Genomic DNA, 20520 nt, shown 5'->3' on the forward strand with positions numbered 1-20520 from the left:
AAAAAATTGATTTATTCAGAAAATGTAGATTTTCAAACTGGCTTTTTTTAATGTGTCATTTTGACTGAATGGGGTTGTGAAATTAAGAACTGAGTATTCTTTTACTTTACTCATTTTAAGGATTAATTTCTAAAAGATGCTTGCTATTTTTAGGCATTTTACTGTCATAAATATTTCTAGTATGTCACAATTTTTTTCTTTACAAATATTCCAAGGGCAACTTTTTTGGGGGGCTCTAACTGATTAAATAATAAGTATGTTATTTTTGTCGGTAATATTGTTACCGAGGTATCCTTTTTTCCCTTTCATAGAAAACTGTGACGTAGATGCAATTCCTTTCTCAAATCAAACAACGGCTGATTCTTTGGACCATGATGCAAGTATCGTTATAGCCTGTAACAGTGGGTACTCTACCGGTATGGGTATTCTAACAGAGCTCATGTGTGATAACGGAACCCTTTCTGCACCTGTTCCTTCCTGTTATGGTAAGATCCTATTAATCTTGGATAAATCTGCCAAATAAAAAAAATTGATTTATTCAGAAAATGTAGATTTTCAAACTGGCTTTTTTTAATGTGTCATTTTGACTGAATGGGGTTGTGAAATTAAGAACTGAGTATTCTTTTACTTTACTCATTTTAAGGATTAATTTCTAAAAGATGCTTGCTATTTTTAGGCATTTTACTGTCATAAATATTTCTAGTATGTCACAATTTTTTTCTTTACAAATATTCCAAGGGCAACTTTTTTGGGGGGCTCTAACTGATTAAATAATAAGTATGTTATTTTTGTCGGTAATATTGTTACCGAGGTATCCTTTTTTCCCTTTCATAGAAAACTGTGACGTAGATGCAATTCCTTTCTCAAATCAAACAACGGCTGATTCTTTGGACCATGATGCAAGTATCGTTATAGCCTGTAACAGTGGGTACTCTACCGGTATGGGTATTCTAACAGAGCTCATGTGTGATAACGGAACCCTTTCTGCACCTGTTCCTTCCTGTTATGGTAAGATCCTATTAATCTTGGATAAATCTGCCAAATAAAAAAAATTGATTTATTCAGAAAATGTAGATTTTCAAACTGGCTTTTTTTAATGTGTCATTTTGACTGAATGGGGTTGTGAAATTAAGAACTGAGTATTCTTTTACTTTACTCATTTTAAGGATTAATTTCTAAAAGATGCTTGCTATTTTTAGGCATTTTACTGTCATAAATATTTCTAGTATGTCACAATTTTTTTCTTTACAAATATCCCAAGGGCAACTTTTTTGGGGGGCTCTAACTGATTAAATAATAAGTATGTTATTTTTGTGGGTAAAATTTTACTGTCATAAATATTTCTAGTATATCACAATTTTTTTCTTTACAAATATTCCAAGGGCAACTTTTTTGGGGGGCTCTAACTGATTAAATAATAAGTATGTTATTTTTGTGGGTAAAATTTTACTGTCATAAATATTTCTAGTATGTCACAATTTTTTTCTTTACAAATATTCTAAGGGCAACTTTTTTGGGGGGCTCTAACTGATTAAATAATAAGTATGTTATTTTTGTGGGTAAAATTGTTACCGAGATATATTTTTTTTCCCTCTCATAGAAAACTGTGACGTAGATGCAATTCCTTTCTCAAATCAAACAACGGCTGATTCTTTGGACCATGATGAAAGTATTGTTATAGCCTGTAACAGTGGCTTCTCTACCGGTATGGGTATTCTAACAGAGCTCATGTGTGATAACGGAACCCTTTCTGCACCTGTTCCTTCCTGTTATGGTAAGATCCTATTTATCTTGGATAAATCTGCCAAATCAAAAGAATTGATTTATTCAGAAAATGTAGATTTTCAAACTGGCTTTTTTTAATGTGCCATTTTGACTGAATGGGGTTGTGAAATTAAGAACTGAGTATTTTTTTACTTTACTCATTTTAAGGATTAATTTCTAAAAGATGCTTGCTATTTTTAAGCATTTTACTGTCATAAATATTTCTAGTATGTTTGAATTTTTTTCTTTACAAATATTCCAAGGGCAACTTTTTTTGGGGGCTCTAACTGATTAAATAATAAGTATGTTATTTTTGTGGGTAAAATTTTACTGTCATAAATATTTCTAGTATGTCACAATTTTTTTCTTTACAAATATTCCAAGGGCAACTTTTTTGGGGGGGCTCTAACTGATTAAATAATAAGTATGTTATTTTTGTGGGTAAAATTGTTACCGAGGTATATTTTTTTTCCCTCTCATAGAAAACTGTGACGTAGATGCAATTCCTTTCTCAAATCAAACAACGGCTGATTCTTTGGACCATGATGAAAGTATTGTTATAGCCTGTAACAGTGGCTTCTCTACCGGTATGGGTATTCTAACAGAGCTCATGTGTGATAACGGAACCCTTTCTGCACCTGTTCCTTCCTGTTATGGTAAGATCCTATTTATCTTGGATAAATCTGCCAAATCAAAAGAATTGATTTATTCAGAAAATGTAGATTTTCAAACTGGCTTTTTTTAATGTGCCATTTTGACTGAATGGGGTTGTGAAATTAAGAACTGAGTATTTTTTTACTTTACTCATTTTAAGGATTAATTTCTAAAAGATGCTTGCTATTTTTAAGCATTTTACTGTCATAAATATTTCTAGTATGTTAGAATTTTTTTCTTTACAAATATTCCAAGGGCAACTTTTTTGGGGGGCTCTAACTGATTAAATAATAAGTATGTTATTTTTGTTGGTAATATTGTTACCGAGGTATATTTTTTTCCCTCTCATAGAAAACTGTGACGTAGATGCAATTCCTTTCTCAAATCAAACAATGGCTGATTCTTTGGACCATGATGAAAGTATCGTTATAGCCTGTAACAGTGGCTACTCTTCCAGTATGGGTATTCTAACAGAGCTCATGTGTGATAATGGAACCCTTTCCGCACCTGTTCCTGTCTGTTATGGTAAGATCCTATTAATCTTGGATAAATCTGCCAAATCAAAAGAATTGATTTCTTCAGAAAATTTAGATTTTCAAACTGGCTTTTTTTAATGTGCCATTTTGACTGAATGGGGTTGTGAAATTAAGAACTGAGTATTCTTTTACTTTACTCATTTTAAGGTTTAATTTCTAAAAGATGCTTGCTATTTTTAGGCATTTTACTGTCATAAATATTTCTAGTATGTCACAATTTTTTTCTTTACAAATATTCCAAGGGCAACTTTTTTGGGGGGCTCTAACTGATTAAATAATAAGTATGTTATTTTTGTCGGTAATATTGTTACCGAGGTATCCTTTTTTCCCTTTCATAGAAAACTGTGACGTAGATGCAATTCCTTTCTCAAATCAAACAACGGCTGATTCTTTGGACCATGATGCAAGTATTGTTATAGCCTGTAACAGTGGGTACTCTACCGGTATGGGTATTCTAACAGAGCTCATGTGTGATAACGGAACCCTTTCTGCACCTGTTCCTTCCTGTTATGGTAAGATCCTATTAATCTTGGATAAATCTGCCAAATAAAAAAAATTGATTTATTCAGAAAATGTAGATTTTCAAACTGGCTTTTTTTAATGTGTCATTTTGACTGAATGGGGTTGTGAAATTAAGAACCGAGTATTCTTTTACTTTACTCATTTTAAGGATTAATTTCTAAAAGATGCTTGCTATTTTTAGGCATTTTACTGTCATAAATATTTCTAGTATGTCACAATTTTTTTCTTTACAAATATTCCAAGGGCAACTTTTTTGGGGGGCTCTAAAGGGCCGTCTGCACCATCCCGAAGTTTCAAATTAGCGCGCTATTTCTGATCCGGCAAATTATCCCGATCTGAAAAATCTCGAGATAGTTGGCGGTGCAGACGCAATTATCGCGCTAGTTCGTAGGATTAATCTCGAGATTGCAATCCCAAGTCAACTCGGGTTTATTTGCAAAATAGCGCGCTATTTTACGAATTATCCCGCTAATTCGTCGGTGCAGACGCACTCGAGATTGGACTCGGGGTAATTTATTCATGACGTCAGTCCATAATGCAATTCGCGTTCCACTTCCGCCTTGGTCAAAACATAAACACGTGCGAAAGTCAACTTTATACATGCGAATAGCGTTCATAAGCAACGATGGTGTCCCCACCAGTGAATGGATTTTGGGAGAGACCCCGGGAGAGACCAGACCGAAGGGGGAGGCGCTCATCGCATCGACGATGGTCATATTCAATAACAACACTGACAACAGTGTTGTCTTATTCCTTCGCAAAATGTGAGCAAATAGCATTTCTTTCCTCCTTCTCCCTCTCTCTCTCTCTCTCTGTCGTTGCCTCCTACTCCGCCATCATATTTCACGAAGAATACATCACTTCTTCACTCGCTGAGCTGAAAGGATTGTTGCATAACACCGGTTGAATTCGGCGAAAGTACTAGTGAAAGGAGTTCATTGCTTGCATATCGCGGGAAGTTATTCAAAAGCGCGGGCCGTTGAAACTCCAAGATCCGAAAGTGCGCATGCCCGGAATATCGGGCTTGTTGCCTCGCTCGAGCAGATATAGCTCCTCGTGGGATGGTGCAGACGGGGTTTCTTGAATCTCGAGATTAATCGCGAAGAGGGCTGATCGGGCTAAAATCTCGAGATTGAGCAAACTCGGGATGGTGCAGCACCGCCTTAACTGATTAAATAATAAGTATGTTATTTTTGTGGGTAAAATTGTTACCGAGGTATATTTTTTTTCCCTCTCATAGAAAACTGTGACGTAGATGCAATTCCTTTCTCAAATCAAACAACGGCTGATTCTTTGGACCATGATGAAAGTATTGTTATAGCCTGTAACAGTGGCTTCTCTACCGGTATGGGTATTCTAACAGAGCTCATGTGTGATAACGGAACCCTTTCTGCACCTGTTCCTTCCTGTTATGGTAAGATCCTATTTATCTTGGATAAATCTGCCAAATCAAAAGAATTGATTTATTCAGAAAATGTAGATTTTCAAACTGGCTTTTTTTAATGTGCCATTTTGACTTAATGGGGTTGTGAAATTAAGAACTGAGTATTTTTTTACTTTACTCATTGTAAGGATTAATTTCTAAAAGATGCTTGCTCTTTTAAGGCATTTTACTGTCATAAATATGTAGTATGTTTGAATTTTTTTCTTTACAAATATTCAAAAGGCAACTTTATTGGGGTGCTCTAATTGATTAAATAATAAGTATGTTATTTTTGTGGGTAATGTTGTAACCGAGGTATATATTTTTCCCTTTCATAGAAAACTGTGAATTAGATGCAATTCCTTTCTCAAATCAAACAACGGCTGATTCTTTGGACCATGATGAAAGTATCGTTATAGCCTGTAACAGTGGCTACTCTTCCGGTATGGGTATTCTAACAGAGCTCATGTGTGATAACGGAACCCTTTCTGCACCTGTTCCTGTCTGTTATGGTAAGATCCTATTAATCTTGGATAAATCTGCCAAATCAAAAGAATTGATTTATTCAGAAAATGTAGATTTTCAAACTGGCTTTTTTTTAATGTGCCATTTGGACTTAATGGGGTTGTGAAATGAAGAACTGAGTATTTTTTTACTTTACTCATTGTAAGGATTAATTTCTAAAAGATGCTTGCTCTTTTAAGGCATTTTACTGTCATAAATATTTGTAGTATGTCTTAATTTTTTTCTTTACAAATATTCAAAAGGCAACTTTATTGGGGTGCTCTAATTGATTAAATAATAAGTATGTTATTTTTGTGGGTAATATTGTTACCGAGGTATATTTTTTTCCCTCTCATAGAAAACTGTGACATAGATGCAATTCCTTTCTCAAATCAAACAACGGCTGATTCTTTGGACCATGATGAAAGTATCGTTATAGCCTGTAACAGTGGCTACTCTTCCGGTATGGGGATTGTAACAGAGCTCATGTGTGATAACGGGACCCTTTCTGCACCTGTTCCTGTCTGTTATGGTAAGATCCTATTAATCTTGGATAAATCTGCCAAATCAAAAGAATTGATTTATTCAGAAAATGTAGATTTTCAAACTGGCTTTTTTTAATGTGCCATTTAGACTTAATGGGGTTGTGAAATTAAGAACTGAGTATTTTTTTACTTTACTCATTGTAAGGATTAATTTCTAAAAGATGCTTGCTCTTTTAAGGCATTTTACTGTCATAAATATTTGTAGTATGTCACAATTTTTTTCTTTACAAATATTCAAAAGGCAACTTTATTGGGGTGCTCTAATTGATTAATTAATAAGTATGTTATTTTTGTGGGTAATATTGTTACCGAGGTATATTTTTTTTCCCTCTCATAGAAAACTGTGACGTAAATGCAATTCCTTTCTCAAATCAAACAACGGCTGATTCTTTGGACCATGATGAAAGTATCGTTATAGCCTGTAACAGTGGCTACTCTTCCGGTATGGGTATTCTAACAGAGCTCATGTGTGATAACGGGACCCTTTCTGCACCTGTTCCTGTCTGTTATGGTAAGATCCTATTAATCTTGGATAAATCTGCCAAATCAAAAGAATTGATTTATTCAGAAAATGTAGATTTTCAAACTGGCTTTTTTTTAATGTGCCATTTAGACTTAATGGGGTTGTGAAATTAAGAACTGAGTATTTTTTTACTTTACTCATTGAGGATTAATTTCTAAAAGATGCTTGCTCTTTTAAGGCATTTTACTGTCATAAATATTTGTAGTATGTCACAATTTTTTTCTTTACAAATATTCAAAAGGCAACTTTTTTGGGGTGCTCTAATTGATTAAATAATAAGTATGTTATTTTTGTGGGTAATATTGTTATCGAGGTATATTTTTTTTCCCTCTCATAGAAAACTGTGACATAGATGCAATTCCTTTCTCAAATCAAACAACGGCTGATTCTTTGGACCATGATGAAAGTATCGTTATAGCCTGTAACAGTGGCTACTCTTCCGGTATGGGGATTGTAACAGAGCTCATGTGTGATAACGGGACCCTTTCTGCACCTGTTCCTGTCTGTTATGGTAAGATCCTATTAATCTTGGATAAATCTGCCAAATCAAAAGAATTGATTTATTCAGAAAATGTAGATTTTCAAACTGGCTTTTTTTAATGTGCCATTTAGACTTAATGGGGTTATTTTAAGAACTGAGTATTTTTTTACTTTACTCATTGTAAGGATTAATTTCTAAAAGATGCTTGCTCTTTTAAGGCATTTTACTGTCATAAATATTTGTAGTATGTCACAATTTTTTTCTTTACAAATATTCAAAAGGCAACTTTATTGGGGTGCTCTAATTGATTAAATAATAAGTATGTTATTTTTGTGGGTAATATTGTTATCGAGGTATATTTTTTTTCCCTCTCATAGAAAACTGTGACATAGATGCAATTCCTTTCTCAAATCAAACAACGGCTCATTCTTTGGACCATGATGAAAGTATCGTTATAGCCTGTAACAGTGGCTACTCTTCCGGTATGGGGATTGTAACAGAGCTCATGTGTGATAACGGGACCCTTTCTGCACCTGTTCCTGTCTGTTATGGTAAGATCCTATTAATCTTGGATAAATCTGCCAAATCAAAAGAATTGATTTATTCAGAAAATGTAGATTTTCAAACTGGCTTTTTTTTAATGTGCCATTTAGACTTAATGGGGTTGTGAAATTAAGAACTGATTATTTTTTTACTTTACTCATTGAGGATTAATTTCTAAAAGATGCTTGCTCTTTTAAGGCATTTTACTGTCATAAATATTTGTAGTATGTCACAATTTTTTTCTTTACAAATATTCAAAAGGCAACTTTATTGGGGTGCTCTAATTGATTAAATAATAAGTATGTTATTTTTGTGGGTAATATTGTTACCGAGGTATATTTTTTTCCCTCTCATAGGAAACTGTGACGTAGATGCAATTCCTTTCTCAAATCAAACAACGGCTGATTCTTTGGACCATGATGAAAGTATCGTTATAGCCTGTAACAGTGGCTACTCTTCCAGTATGGGTATTCTAACAGAGCTCATGTGTGATAACGGAACCCTTTCTGCACCTGTTCCTGTCTGTTATGGTAAGATCCTATTAATCTTGGATAAATCTGCCAAATCAAAAGAATTGATTTATTCAGAAAATGTAGATTTTCAAACTGGCTTTTTTTTTAATGTGCCATTTGGACTGAATGGGGTTGTGAAATTAAGAACTGAGTATTTTTTTACTTTACTCATTGTAAGGATTAATTTCTAAAAGATGCTTGCTCTTTTAAGGCATTTTACTGTCATAAATATTTGTAGTATGTCACAATTTTTTTCTTTACAAATATTCAAAAGGCAACTTTATTGGGGTGCTCTAATTGATTAAATAATAAGTATGTTATTTTTGTGGGTAATATTGTTACCGAGGTATATTTTTTTCCCTCTCATAGGAAACTGTGACGTAGATGCAATTCCTTTCTCAAATCAAACAACTGCTGATTCTTTGGACCATGATGAAAGTATCGTTATAGCCTGTAACAGTGGCTACTCTTCCAGTATGGGTATTCTAACAGAGCTCATGTGTGATAACGGAACCCTTTCTGCACCTGTTCCTGTCTGTGTTGGTAAGATCCTATTAATCTTGGATAAATCTGCCAAATCAAAAGAATTGATTTATTCAGAAAATGTAGATTTTCAAACTGGCTTTTTTTTAATGTGCCATTTGGACTTAATGGGGTTGTGAAATGAAGAACTGAGTATTTTTTTACTTTACTCATTTTAAGGATTAATTTCTAAAAGATGCTTGCTCTTTTAAGGCATTTTACTGTCATAAATATTTGTAGTATGTCACAATTTTTTTCTTTACAAATATTCCAAGGGCAACTTTTTTGGGGGGGCTCTAACTGATAAAATAATAAGTATGTTATTTTTGTTGGTAATATTGTTACCGAGGTATATTTTTTTCCCTCTCATAGAAAACTGTGACGTAGATGCAATTCCTTTCTCAAATCAAACAACGGCTGATTCTTTGGACCATGATGAAAGTATCGTTATAGCCTGTAACAGTGGCTACTCTTCCAGTATGGGTATTCTAACAGAGCTCATGTGTGATAACGGAACCCTTTCTGCACCTGTTCCTGTCTGTTATGGTAAGATCTTATTAATCTTGGATAAATCTGCCAAATCAAAAGAATTGATTTATTCAGAAAATGTAGATTTTCAAACTGGCTTTTTTTTAATGTGCCATTTGGACTTAATGGGGTTGTGAAATTAAGAACTGAGTATTTTTTTACTTTACTCATTTTAAGGATTAATTTCTAAAAGATGCTTGCTCTTTTAAGGCATTTTACTGTCATAAATATTTGTAGTATGTCACAATTTTTTTCTTTACAAATATTCAAAAGGCAACTTTATTGGGGTGCTCTAATTGATTAAATAATAAGTATGTTATTTTTGTGGGTAATATTGTTATCGAGGTATATTTTTTTTCCCTCTCATAGAAAACTGTGACGTGGATGCAATTCCTTTCTCAAATCAAACAACGGCTGATTCTTTGGACCATGATGAAAGTATCGTTATAGCCTGTAACAGTGGCTACTCTTCCGGTATGGGGATTGTAACAGAGCTCATGTGTGATAACGGGACCCTTTCTGCACCTGTTCCTGTCTGTAATGGTAAGATCCTATTAATCTTGGATAAATCTGCCAAATCAAAAGAATTGATTTATTCAGAAAATGTAGATTTTCAAACTGGCTTTTTTTTAATGTGCCATTTAGACTTAATGGGGTTGTGAAATTAAGAACTGAGTATTTTTTTACTTTACTCATTGTAAGGATTAATTTCTAAAAGATGCTTGCTCTTTTAAGGCATTTTACTGTCATAAATTTTTGTAGTATGTCACAATTTTTTTCTTTACAAATATTCAAAAGGCAACTTTATTGGGGTGCTCTAATTGATTAAATAATAAGTATGTTATTTTTGTGGGTAATATTGTTATCGAGGTATATTTTTTTTCCCTCTCATAGAAAACTGTGACATAGATGCAATTCCTTTCTCAAATCAAACAACGGCTGATTCTTTGGACCATGATGAAAGTATCGTTATAGCCTGTAACAGTGGCTACTCTTCCGGTATGGGGATTGTAACAGAGCTCATGTGTGATAACGGGACCCTTTCTGCACCTGTTCCTGTCTGTTATGGTAAGATCCTATTAATCTTGGATAAATCTGCCAAATCAAAAGAATTGATTTATTCAGAAAATGTAGATTTTCAAACTGGCTTTTTTTTAATGTGCCATTTAGACTTAATGGGGTTGTGAAATTAAGAACTGAGTATTTTTTTACTTTACTCATTGAGGATTAATTTCTAAAAGATGCTTGCTCTTTTAACCCTAACTAGGCCGGGCTTTTTTGGCTGTTCTGTGGCCGGGGGGGGGGGGTTGATTCAACCCCCCCCCCCTGAGATCTCGGCCGCCGATCGCGCGAGCGCCGCAAAAATTTGCATGCTGGTAGTGTGCGATGTAATCTACAAGGCTGCATGGTAAAATTTTCCAAAATAATGAAATTTTATTTTATATGAATTAATTATGCTAATTTATGCATAAATCATACTTTTTGCTCTAATTCACTAAATAAAGCTCCTAGAATGCTAATTTTTGGTAAAAATATTCTTTGTAGCATTCTTAACAATGGCAATTGAAAAAAACTTCGGTTTGGAAATCAATTTCTTATGTATTTTATTGTTTTATGAATTTCTTATGTATTTCTTTGTTTTTCAACCTTTTGTTTTTCTTTGTTTTTTTCACCAGATTTATTGCACAACCTTTTTGAAGCATAATTATGCTAAAATCAATTGCTTTCAGCTGTTTAAAGTAGAAATAATCATATCTTTATAAATAAGATGAGAAAACTCAATTTGCATTGACTTTGTACACAAAATCACGTTTTGGAACAATTTTTGGTCTGACATGCACTTACAAAATGTTGCGTAATTTCGAAACCGCGTACCCGGGCGTCGTAAATTTGGTCTCAAAAGATGCGCGAGACTAAAAAGTATAAACTCTGCGAGTGGCGCGGTCAAAAAATTTTGCGAGGCGGAATGATCGCAGAAAATGTTGAGGGGTGGTTGATTCAACCCCCCCCCCGGCCATTTTAGGGTTAAGGCATTTTACTGTCATAAATATTTGTAGTATGTCACAATTTTTTTCTTTACAAATATTCAAAAGGCAACTTTATTGGGGTGCTCTAATTGATTAAATAATAAGTATGTTATTTTTGTGGGTAATATTGTTACCGAGGTATATTTTTTTCCCTCTCATAGGAAACTGTGACGTAGATGCAATTCCTTTCTCAAATCAAACAACGGCTGATTCTTTGGACCATGATGAAAGTATCGTTATAGCCTGTAACAGTGGCTACTCTTCCAGTATGGGTATTCTAACAGAGCTCATGTGTGATAACGGAACCCTTTCTGCACCTGTTCCTGTCTGTTATGGTAAGATCCTATTAATCTTGGATAAATCTGCCAAATCAAAAGAATTGATTTATTCAGAAAATGTAGATTTTCAAACTGGCTTTTTTTTTAATGTGCCATTTGGACTGAATGGGGTTGTGAAATTAAGAACTGAGTATTTTTTTACTTTACTCATTGTAAGGATTAATTTCTAAAAGATGCTTGCTCTTTTAAGGCATTTTACTGTCATAAATATTTGTAGTATGTCACAATTTTTTTCTTTACAAATATTCAAAAGGCAACTTTATTGGGGTGCTCTAATTGATTAAATAATAAGTATGTTATTTTTGTGGGTAATATTGTTACCGAGGTATATTTTTTTCCCTCTCATAGGAAACTGTGACGTAGATGCAATTCCTTTCTCAAATCAAACAACTGCTGATTCTTTGGACCATGATGAAAGTATCGTTATAGCCTGTAACAGTGGCTACTCTTCCAGTATGGGTATTCTAACAGAGCTCATGTGTGATAACGGAACCCTTTCTGCACCTGTTCCTGTCTGTGTTGGTAAGATCCTATTAATCTTGGATAAATCTGCCAAATCAAAAGAATTGATTTATTCAGAAAATGTAGATTTTCAAACTGGCTTTTTTTTAATGTGCCATTTGGACTTAATGGGGTTGTGAAATGAAGAACTGAGTATTTTTTTACTTTACTCATTTTAAGGATTAATTTCTAAAAGATGCTTGCTCTTTTAAGGCATTTTACTGTCATAAATATTTGTAGTATGTCACAATTTTTTTCTTTACAAATATTCCAAGGGCAACTTTTTGGGGGGGGCTCTAACTGATAAAATAATAAGTATGTTATTTTTGTTGGTAATATTGTTACCGAGGTATATTTTTTTCCCTCTCATAGAAAACTGTGACGTAGATGCAATTCCTTTCTCAAATCAAACAACGGCTGATTCTTTGGACCATGATGAAAGTATCGTTATAGCCTGTAACAGTGGCTACTCTTCCAGTATGGGTATTCTAACAGAGCTCATGTGTGATAACGGAACCCTTTCTGCACCTGTTCCTGTCTGTTATGGTAAGATCTTATTAATCTTGGATAAATCTGCCAAATCAAAAGAATTGATTTATTCAGAAAATGTAGATTTTCAAACTGGCTTTTTTTTAATGTGCCATTTGGACTTAATGGGGTTGTGAAATGAAGAACTGAGTATTTTTTTACTTTACTCATTTTAAGGATTAATTTCTAAAAGATGCTTGCTCTTTTAAGGCATTTTACTGTCATAAATATTTGTAGTATGTCACAATTTTTTTCTTTACAAATATTCCAAGGGCAACTTTTTTTGGGGGGCTCTAACTGATAAAATAATAAGTATGTTATTTTTGTTGGTAATATTGTTACCGAGGTATATTTTTTTCCCTCTCATAGAAAACTGTGACGTAGATGCAATTCCTTTCTCAAATCAAACAACGGCTGATTCTTTGGACCATGATGAAAGTATCGTTATAGCCTGTAACAGTGGCTACTCTTCCAGTATGGGTATTCTAACAGAGCTCATGTGTGATAACGGAACCCTTTCTGCACCTGTTCCTGTCTGTTATGGTAAGATCTTATTAATCTTGGATAAATCTGCCAAATCAAAAGAATTGATTTATTCAGAAAATGTAGATTTTCAAACTGGCTTTTTTTTAATGTGCCATTTGGACTTAATGGGGTTGTGAAATTAAGAACTGAGTATTTTTTTACTTTACTCATTGTAAGGATTAATTTCTAAAAGATGCTTGCTCTTTTAAGGCATTTTACTGTCATAAATATTTGTAGTATGTCACAATTTTTTTCTTTACAAATATTCAAAAGGCAACTTTATTGGGGTGCTCTAATTGATTAAATAATAAGTATGTTATTTTTGTGGGTAATATTGTTATCGAGGTATATTTTTTTTCCCTCTCATAGAAAACTGTGACGTGGATGCAATTCCTTTCTCAAATCAAACAACGGCTGATTCTTTGGACCATGATGAAAGTATCGTTATAGCCTGTAACAGTGGCTACTCTTCCGGTATGGGGATTGTAACAGAGCTCATGTGTGATAACGGGACCCTTTCTGCACCTGTTCCTGTCTGTTATGGTAAGATCCTATTAATCTTGGATAAATCTGCCAAATCAAAAGAATTGATTTATTCAGAAAATGTAGATTTTCAAACTGGCTTTTTTTTAATGTACCATTTAGACTTAATGGGGTTGTGAAATTAAGAACTGAGTATTTTTTTACTTTACTCATTGTAAGGATTAATTTCTAAAAGATGCTTGCTCTTTTAAGGCATTTTACTGTCATAAATATTTGTAGTATGTCACAATTTTTTTCTTTACAAATATTCAAAAGGCAACTTTATTGGGGTGCTCTAATTGATTAAATAATAAGTATGTTATTTTTGTGGGTAATATTGTTATCGAGGTATATTTTTTTTCCCTCTCATAGAAAACTGTGACATAGATGCAATTCCTTTCTCAAATCAAACAACGGCTGATTCTTTGGACCATGATGAAAGTATCGTTATAGCCTGTAACAGTGGCTACTCTTCCGGTATGGGGATTGTAACAGAGCTCATGTGTGATAACGGGACCCTTTCTGCACCTGTTCCTGTCTGTTATGGTAAGATCCTATTAATCTTGGATAAATCTGCCAAATCAAAAGAATTGATTTATTCAGAAAATGTAGATTTTCAAACTGGCTTTTTTTTAATGTGCCATTTAGACTTAATGGGGTTGTGAAATTAAGAACTGAGTATTTTTTTACTTTACTCATTGAGGATTAATTTCTAAAAGATGCTTGCTCTTTTAACCCTAACTAGGCCGGGCTTTTTTGGCTGTTCTGTGGCCGGGGGGGGTTGATTCAACCCCCCCCCTGAGATCTCGGCCGCCGATCGCGCGAGCGCCGCAAAAATTTGCATGCTGGTAGTGTGCGATGTAATCTACAAGGCTGCATGGTAAAATTTTCCAAAATAATGAAATTTTATTTTATATGAATTAATTATGCTAATTTATGCATAAATCATACTTTTTGCTCTAATTCACTAAATAAAGCTCCTAGAATGCTAATTTTTGGTAAAAATATTCTTTGTAGCATTCTTAACAATGACAATTGAAAAAAACTTCGGTTTGGAAATCAATTTCTTATGTATTTTATTGTTTTATGAATTTCTTATGTATTTCTTTGTTTTTCAACCTTTTGTTTTTCTTTGTTTTTTTCACCAGATTTATTGCACAACCTTTTTGAAGCATAATTATGCTAAAATCAATTGCTTTCAGCTGTTTAAAGTAGAAATAATCATATCTTTATAAATAAGATGAGAAAACTCAATTTGCATTGACTTTGTACACAAAATCACGTTTTGGAACAATTTTTGGTCTGACATGCACTTACAAAATGTTGCGTAATTTCGAAACCGCGTACCCGGGCGTCGTAAATTTGGTCTCAAAAGATGCGCGAGACTAAAAAGTATAAACTCTGCGAGTGGCGCGGTCAAAAAATTTTGCGAGGCGGAATGATCGCAGAAAATGTTGAGGGGGGGTTGATTCAACCCCCCCCCCCGGCCATTTTAGGGTTAAGGCATTTTACTGTCATAAATATTTGTAGTATGTCACAATTTTTTTCTTTACAAATATTCAAAAGGCAACTTTATTGGGGTGCTCTAATTGATTAAATAATAAGTATGTTATTTTTGTGGGTAATATTGTTACCGAGGTATATTTTTTTCCCTCTCATAGGAAACTGTGACGTAGATGCAATTCCTTTCTCAAATCAAACAACGGCTGATTCTTTGGACCATGATGAAAGTATCGTTATAGCCTGTAACAGTGGCTACTCTTCCAGTATGGGTATTCTAACAGAGCTCATGTGTGATAACGGAACCCTTTCTGCACCTGTTCCTGTCTGTTATGGTAAGATCCTATTAATCTTGGATAAATCTGCCAAATCAAAAGAATTGATTTATTCAGAAAATGTAGATTTTCAAACTGGCTTTTTTTTTAATGTGCCATTTGGACTGAATGGGGTTGTGAAATTAAGAACTGAGTATTTTTTTACTTTACTCATTGTAAGGATTAATTTCTAAAAGATGCTTGCTCTTTTAAGGCATTTTACTGTCATAAATATTTGTAGTATGTCACAATTTTTTTCTTTACAAATATTCAAAAGGCAACTTTATTGGGGTGCTCTAATTGATTAAATAATAAGTATGTTATTTTTGTGGGTAATATTGTTACCGAGGTATATTTTTTTCCCTCTCATAGGAAACTGTGACGTAGATGCAATTCCTTTCTCAAATCAAACAACTGCTGATTCTTTGGACCATGATGAAAGTATCGTTATAGCCTGTAACAGTGGCTACTCTTCCAGTATGGGTATTCTAACAGAGCTCATGTGTGATAACGGAACCCTTTCTGCACCTGTTCCTGTCTGTGTTGGTAAGATCCTATTAATCTTGGATAAATCTGCCAAATCAAAAGAATTGATTTATTCAGAAAATGTAGATTTTCAAACTGGCTTTTTTTTAATGTGCCATTTGGACTTAATGGGGTTGTGAAATGAAGAACTGAGTATTTTTTTACTTTACTCATTTTAAGGATTAATTTCTAAAAGATGCTTGCTCTTTTAAGGCATTTTACTGTCATAAATATTTGTAGTATGTCACAATTTTTTTCTTTACAAATATTCCAAGGGCAACTTTTTTGGGGGGGCTCTAACTGATAAAATAATAAGTATGTTATTTTTGTTGGTAATATTGTTACCGAGGTATATTTTTTTCCCTCTCATAGAAAACTGTGACGTAGATGCAATTCCTTTCTCAAATCAAACAACGGCTGATTCTTTGGACCATGATGAAAGTATCGTTATAGCCTGTAACAGTGGCTACTCTTCCAGTATGGGTATTCTAACAGAGCTCATGTGTGATAACGGAACCCTTTCTGCACCTGTTCCTGTCTGTTATGGTAAGATCTTATTAATCTTGGATAAATCTGCCAAATCAAAAGAATTGATTTATTCAGAAAATGTAGATTTTCAAACTGGCTTTTTTTTAATGTGCCATTTGGACTTAATGGGGTTGTGAAATGAAGAACTGAGTATTTTTTTACTTTACTCATTTTAAGGATTAATTTCTAAAAGATGCTTGCTCTTTTAAGGCATTTTACTGTCATAAATATTTGTAGTATGTCACAATTTTTTTCTTTACAAATATTCCAAGGGCAACTTTTTTTGGGGGGCTCTAACTGATAAAATAATAAGTATGTTATTTTTGTTGGTAATATTGTTACCGAGGTATATTTTTTTCCCTCTCATAGAAAACTGTGACGTAGATGCAATTCCTTTCTCAAATCAAACAACGGCTGATTCTTTGGACCATGATGAAAGTATCGTTATAGCCTGTAACAGTGGCTACTCTTCCAGTATGGGTATTCTAACAGAGCTCATGTGTGATAACGGAACCCTTTCTGCACCTGTTCCTGTCTGTTATGGTAAGATCTTATTAATCTTGGATAAATCTGCCAAATCAAAAGAATTGATTTATTCAGAAAATGTAGATTTTCAAACTGGCTTTTTTTTAATGTGCCATTTGGACTTAATGGGGTTGTGAAATTAAGAACTGAGTATTTTTTTACTTTACTCATTGTAAGGATTAATTTCTAAAAGATGCTTGCTCTTTTAAGGCATTTTACTGTCATAAATATTTGTAGTATGTCACAATTTTTTTCTTTACAAATATTCAAAAGGCAACTTTATTGGGGTGCTCTAATTGATTAAATAATAAGTATGTTATTTTTGTGGGTAATATTGTTATCGAGGTATATTTTTTTTCCCTCTCATAGAAAACTGTGACGTGGATGCAATTCCTTTCTCAAATCAAACAACGGCTGATTCTTTGGACCATGATGAAAGTATCGTTATAGCCTGTAACAGTGGCTACTCTTCCGGTATGGGGATTGTAACAGAGCTCATGTGTGATAACGGGACCCTTTCTGCACCTGTTCCTGTCTGTTATGGTAAGATCCTATTAATCTTGGATAAATCTGCCAAATCAAAAGAATTGATTTATTCAGAAAATGTAGATTTTCAAACTGGCTTTTTTTTAATGTACCATTTAGACTTAATGGGGTTGTGAAATTAAGAACTGAGTATTTTTTTACTTTACTCATTGTAAGGATTAATTTCTAAAAGATGCTTGCTCTTTTAAGGCATTTTACTGTCATAAATATTTGTAGTATGTCACAATTTTTTTCTTTACAAATATTCAAAAGGCAACTTTATTGGGGTGCTCTAATTGATTAAATAATAAGTATGTTATTTTTGTGGGTAATATTGTTATCGAGGTATATTTTTTTTCCCTCTCATAGAAAACTGTGACATAGATGCAATTCCTTTCTCAAATCAAACAACGGCTGATTCTTTGGACCATGATGAAAGTATCGTTATAGCCTGTAACAGTGGCTACTCTTCCGGTATGGGGATTGTAACAGAGCTCATGTGTGATAACGGGACCCTTTCTGCACCTGTTCCTGTCTGTTATGGTAAGATCCTATTAATCTTGGATAAATCTGCCAAATCAAAAGAATTGATTTATTCAGAAAATGTAGATTTTCAAACTGGCTTTTTTTTAATGTGCCATTTAGACTTAATGGGGTTGTGAAATTAAGAACTGAGTATTTTTTTACTTTACTCATTGAGGATTAATTTCTAAAAGATGCTTGCTCTTTTAACCCTAACTAGGCCGGGCTTTTTTGGCTGTTCTGTGGCCGGGGGGGGTTGATTCAACCCCCCCCCTGAGATCTCGGCCGCCGATCGCGCGAGCGCCGCAAAAATTTGCATGCTGGTAGTGTGCGATGTAATCTACAAGGCTGCATGGTAAAATTTTCCAAAATAATGAAATTTTATTTTATATGAATTAATTATGCTAATTTATGCATAAATCATACTTTTTGCTCTAATTCACTAAATAAAGCTCCTAGAATGCTAATTTTTGGTAAAAATATTCTTTGTAGCATTCTTAACAATGGCAATTGAAAAAAACTTCGGTTTGGAAATCAATTTCTTATGTATTTTATTGTTTTATGAATTTCTTATGTATTTCTTTGTTTTTCAACCTTTTGTTTTTCTTTGTTTTTTTCACCAGATTTATTGCACAACCTTTTTGAAGCATAATTATGCTAAAATCAATTGCTTTCAGCTGTTTAAAGTAGAAATAATCATATCTTTATAAATAAGATGAGAAAACTCAATTTGCATTGACTTTGTACACAAAATCACGTTTTGGAACAATTTTTGGTCTGACATGCACTTACAAAATGTTGCGTAATTTCGAAACCGCGTACCCGGGCGTCGTAAATTTGGTCTCAAAAGATGCGCGAGACTAAAAAGTATAAACTCTGCGAGTGGCGCGGTCAAAAAATTTTGCGAGGCGGAATGATCGCAGAAAATGTTGAGGGGGGGTTGATTCAACCCCCCCCCCCGGCCATTTTAGGGTTAAGGCATTTTACTGTCATAAATATTTGTAGTATGTCACAATTTTTTTCTTTACAAATATTCAAAAGGCAACTTTATTGGGGTGCTCTAATTGATTAAATAATAAGTATGTTATTTTTGTGGGTAATATTGTTACCGAGGTATATTTTTTTCCCTCTCATAGGAAACTGTGACGTAGATGCAATTCCTTTCTCAAATCAAACAACGGCTGATTCTTTGGACCATGATGAAAGTATCGTTATAGCCTGTAACAGTGGCTACTCTTCCAGTATGGGTATTCTAACAGAGCTCATGTGTGATAACGGAACCCTTTCTGCACCTGTTCCTGTCTGTTATGGTAAGATCCTATTAATCTTGGATAAATCTGCCAAATCAAAAGAATTGATTTATTCAGAAAATGTAGATTTTCAAACTGGCTTTTTTTTTAATGTGCCATTTGGACTGAATGGGGTTGTGAAATTAAGAACTGAGTATTTTTTTACTTTACTCATTGTAAGGATTAATTTCTAAAAGATGCTTGCTCTTTTAAGGCATTTTACTGTCATAAATATTTGTAGTATGTCACAATTTTTTTCTTTACAAATATTCAAAAGGCAACTTTATTGGGGTGCTCTAATTGATTAAATAATAAGTATGTTATTTTTGTGGGTAATATTGTTACCGAGGTATATTTTTTTCCCTCTCATAGGAAACTGTGACGTAGATGCAATTCCTTTCTCAAATCAAACAACTGCTGATTCTTTGGACCATGATGAAAGTATCGTTATAGCCTGTAACAGTGGCTACTCTTCCAGTATGGGTATTCTAACAGAGCTCATGTGTGATAACGGAACCCTTTCTGCACCTGTTCCTGTCTGTGTTGGTAAGATCCTATTAATCTTGGATAAATCTGCCAAATCAAAAGAATTGATTTATTCAGAAAATGTAGATTTTCAAACTGGCTTTTTTTTAATGTGCCATTTGGACTTAATGGGGTTGTGAAATGAAGAACTGAGTATTTTTTTACTTTACTCATTTTAAGGATTAATTTCTAAAAGATGCTTGCTCTTTTAAGGCATTTTACTGTCATAAATATTTGTAGTATGTCACAATTTTTTTCTTTACAAATATTCCAAGGGCAACTTTTTTGGGGGGGGCTCTAACTGATAAAATAATAAGTATGTTATTTTTGTTGGTAATATTGTTACTAAGGTATCCTTTTTACCCTCTCATAGAAAACTGTGACGTAGATGCAATTCCTTTCTCAAATCAAACAACGGCTGATTCTTTGGACCATGATGAAAGTATCGTGATAGCCTGTAACAGTGGCTACTCTTCCAGTATGGGTATTCTAACAGAGCTCATGTGTGATAACGGAACCCTTTCTGCACCTGTTCCTGTCTGTTATGGTAAGAACCTATTAATCTTGGATAAATCTGCCAAATCAAAAGAATTGATTTATTCAGAAAGTGTAGATTTTCAAACTGGCTTTTTTTAATGTGCCATTTTGACTTGATGTGGTTGTGAAATGAAGAACTGAGTATTTTTTTACTTTACTCATTGTAAGGATTAATTTCTAAAAGATGCTTGCTCTTTTTAGGCATTTTACTGTCATAAATATTTCTGGTATG

The 20520-nt window shown here is 33.7% G+C and overlaps 2 protein-coding genes across 2 annotated transcripts; both read left to right on the forward strand.

Moving 5' to 3' along the window:
• The first annotated feature begins 12825 nt into the window (after positions 1-12825).
• LOC135155446 (uncharacterized) lies at positions 12826-15087 on the forward strand. The gene is made up of 4 exons (XM_064104410.1): positions 12826-12994; positions 13346-13519; positions 13871-14044; positions 15065-15087. The coding sequence occupies exons 1-4, from the start codon at positions 12928-12930 to the stop codon at positions 15085-15087; spliced, it is 438 nt and encodes a 145-aa protein (XP_063960480.1). The 5' UTR covers positions 12826-12927.
• A 1652-nt stretch (positions 15088-16739) lies between these two features.
• LOC135155447 (uncharacterized) lies at positions 16740-19001 on the forward strand. The gene is made up of 4 exons (XM_064104411.1): positions 16740-16908; positions 17260-17433; positions 17785-17958; positions 18979-19001. Exons 1-4 carry the CDS (start codon positions 16842-16844, stop codon positions 18999-19001), a joined length of 438 nt encoding a protein of 145 aa, XP_063960481.1. The 5' UTR covers positions 16740-16841.
• Positions 19002-20520: the final 1519 nt, after the last annotated feature.

Source organism: Lytechinus pictus, chromosome 9 (genome assembly GCF_037042905.1).
Source record: "Lytechinus pictus isolate F3 Inbred chromosome 9, Lp3.0, whole genome shotgun sequence".
In the NCBI taxonomy this organism is placed as follows: domain Eukaryota; kingdom Metazoa; phylum Echinodermata; class Echinoidea; order Temnopleuroida; family Toxopneustidae; genus Lytechinus; species Lytechinus pictus.

What these genes read in the sequence shown, in the direction of transcription:
- LOC135155446 (XM_064104410.1), top strand. Translation starts at nt 12,928, where the DNA reads ATGGGTATTCTAACAGAGCTCATGTGTGATAACGGAACCCTTTCTGCA. An exon ending in ACCTGTTCCTGTCTGTTATG is followed by an intron (nt 13,520 to 13,870) that starts GTAAGATCCTAT and finishes TCCCTCTCATAG; the next exon opens with AAAACTGTGACATAGATGCA. An exon ending in ACCTGTTCCTGTCTGTTATG is followed by an intron (nt 14,045 to 15,064) that starts GTAAGATCCTAT and finishes AATATTCAAAAG; the next exon opens with GCAACTTTATTGGGGTGCTC.
- LOC135155447 (XM_064104411.1), top strand. Translation starts at nt 16,842, where the DNA reads ATGGGTATTCTAACAGAGCTCATGTGTGATAACGGAACCCTTTCTGCA. An exon ending in ACCTGTTCCTGTCTGTTATG is followed by an intron (nt 16,909 to 17,259) that starts GTAAGATCTTAT and finishes TCCCTCTCATAG; the next exon opens with AAAACTGTGACGTGGATGCA. An exon ending in ACCTGTTCCTGTCTGTTATG is followed by an intron (nt 17,959 to 18,978) that starts GTAAGATCCTAT and finishes AATATTCAAAAG; the next exon opens with GCAACTTTATTGGGGTGCTC.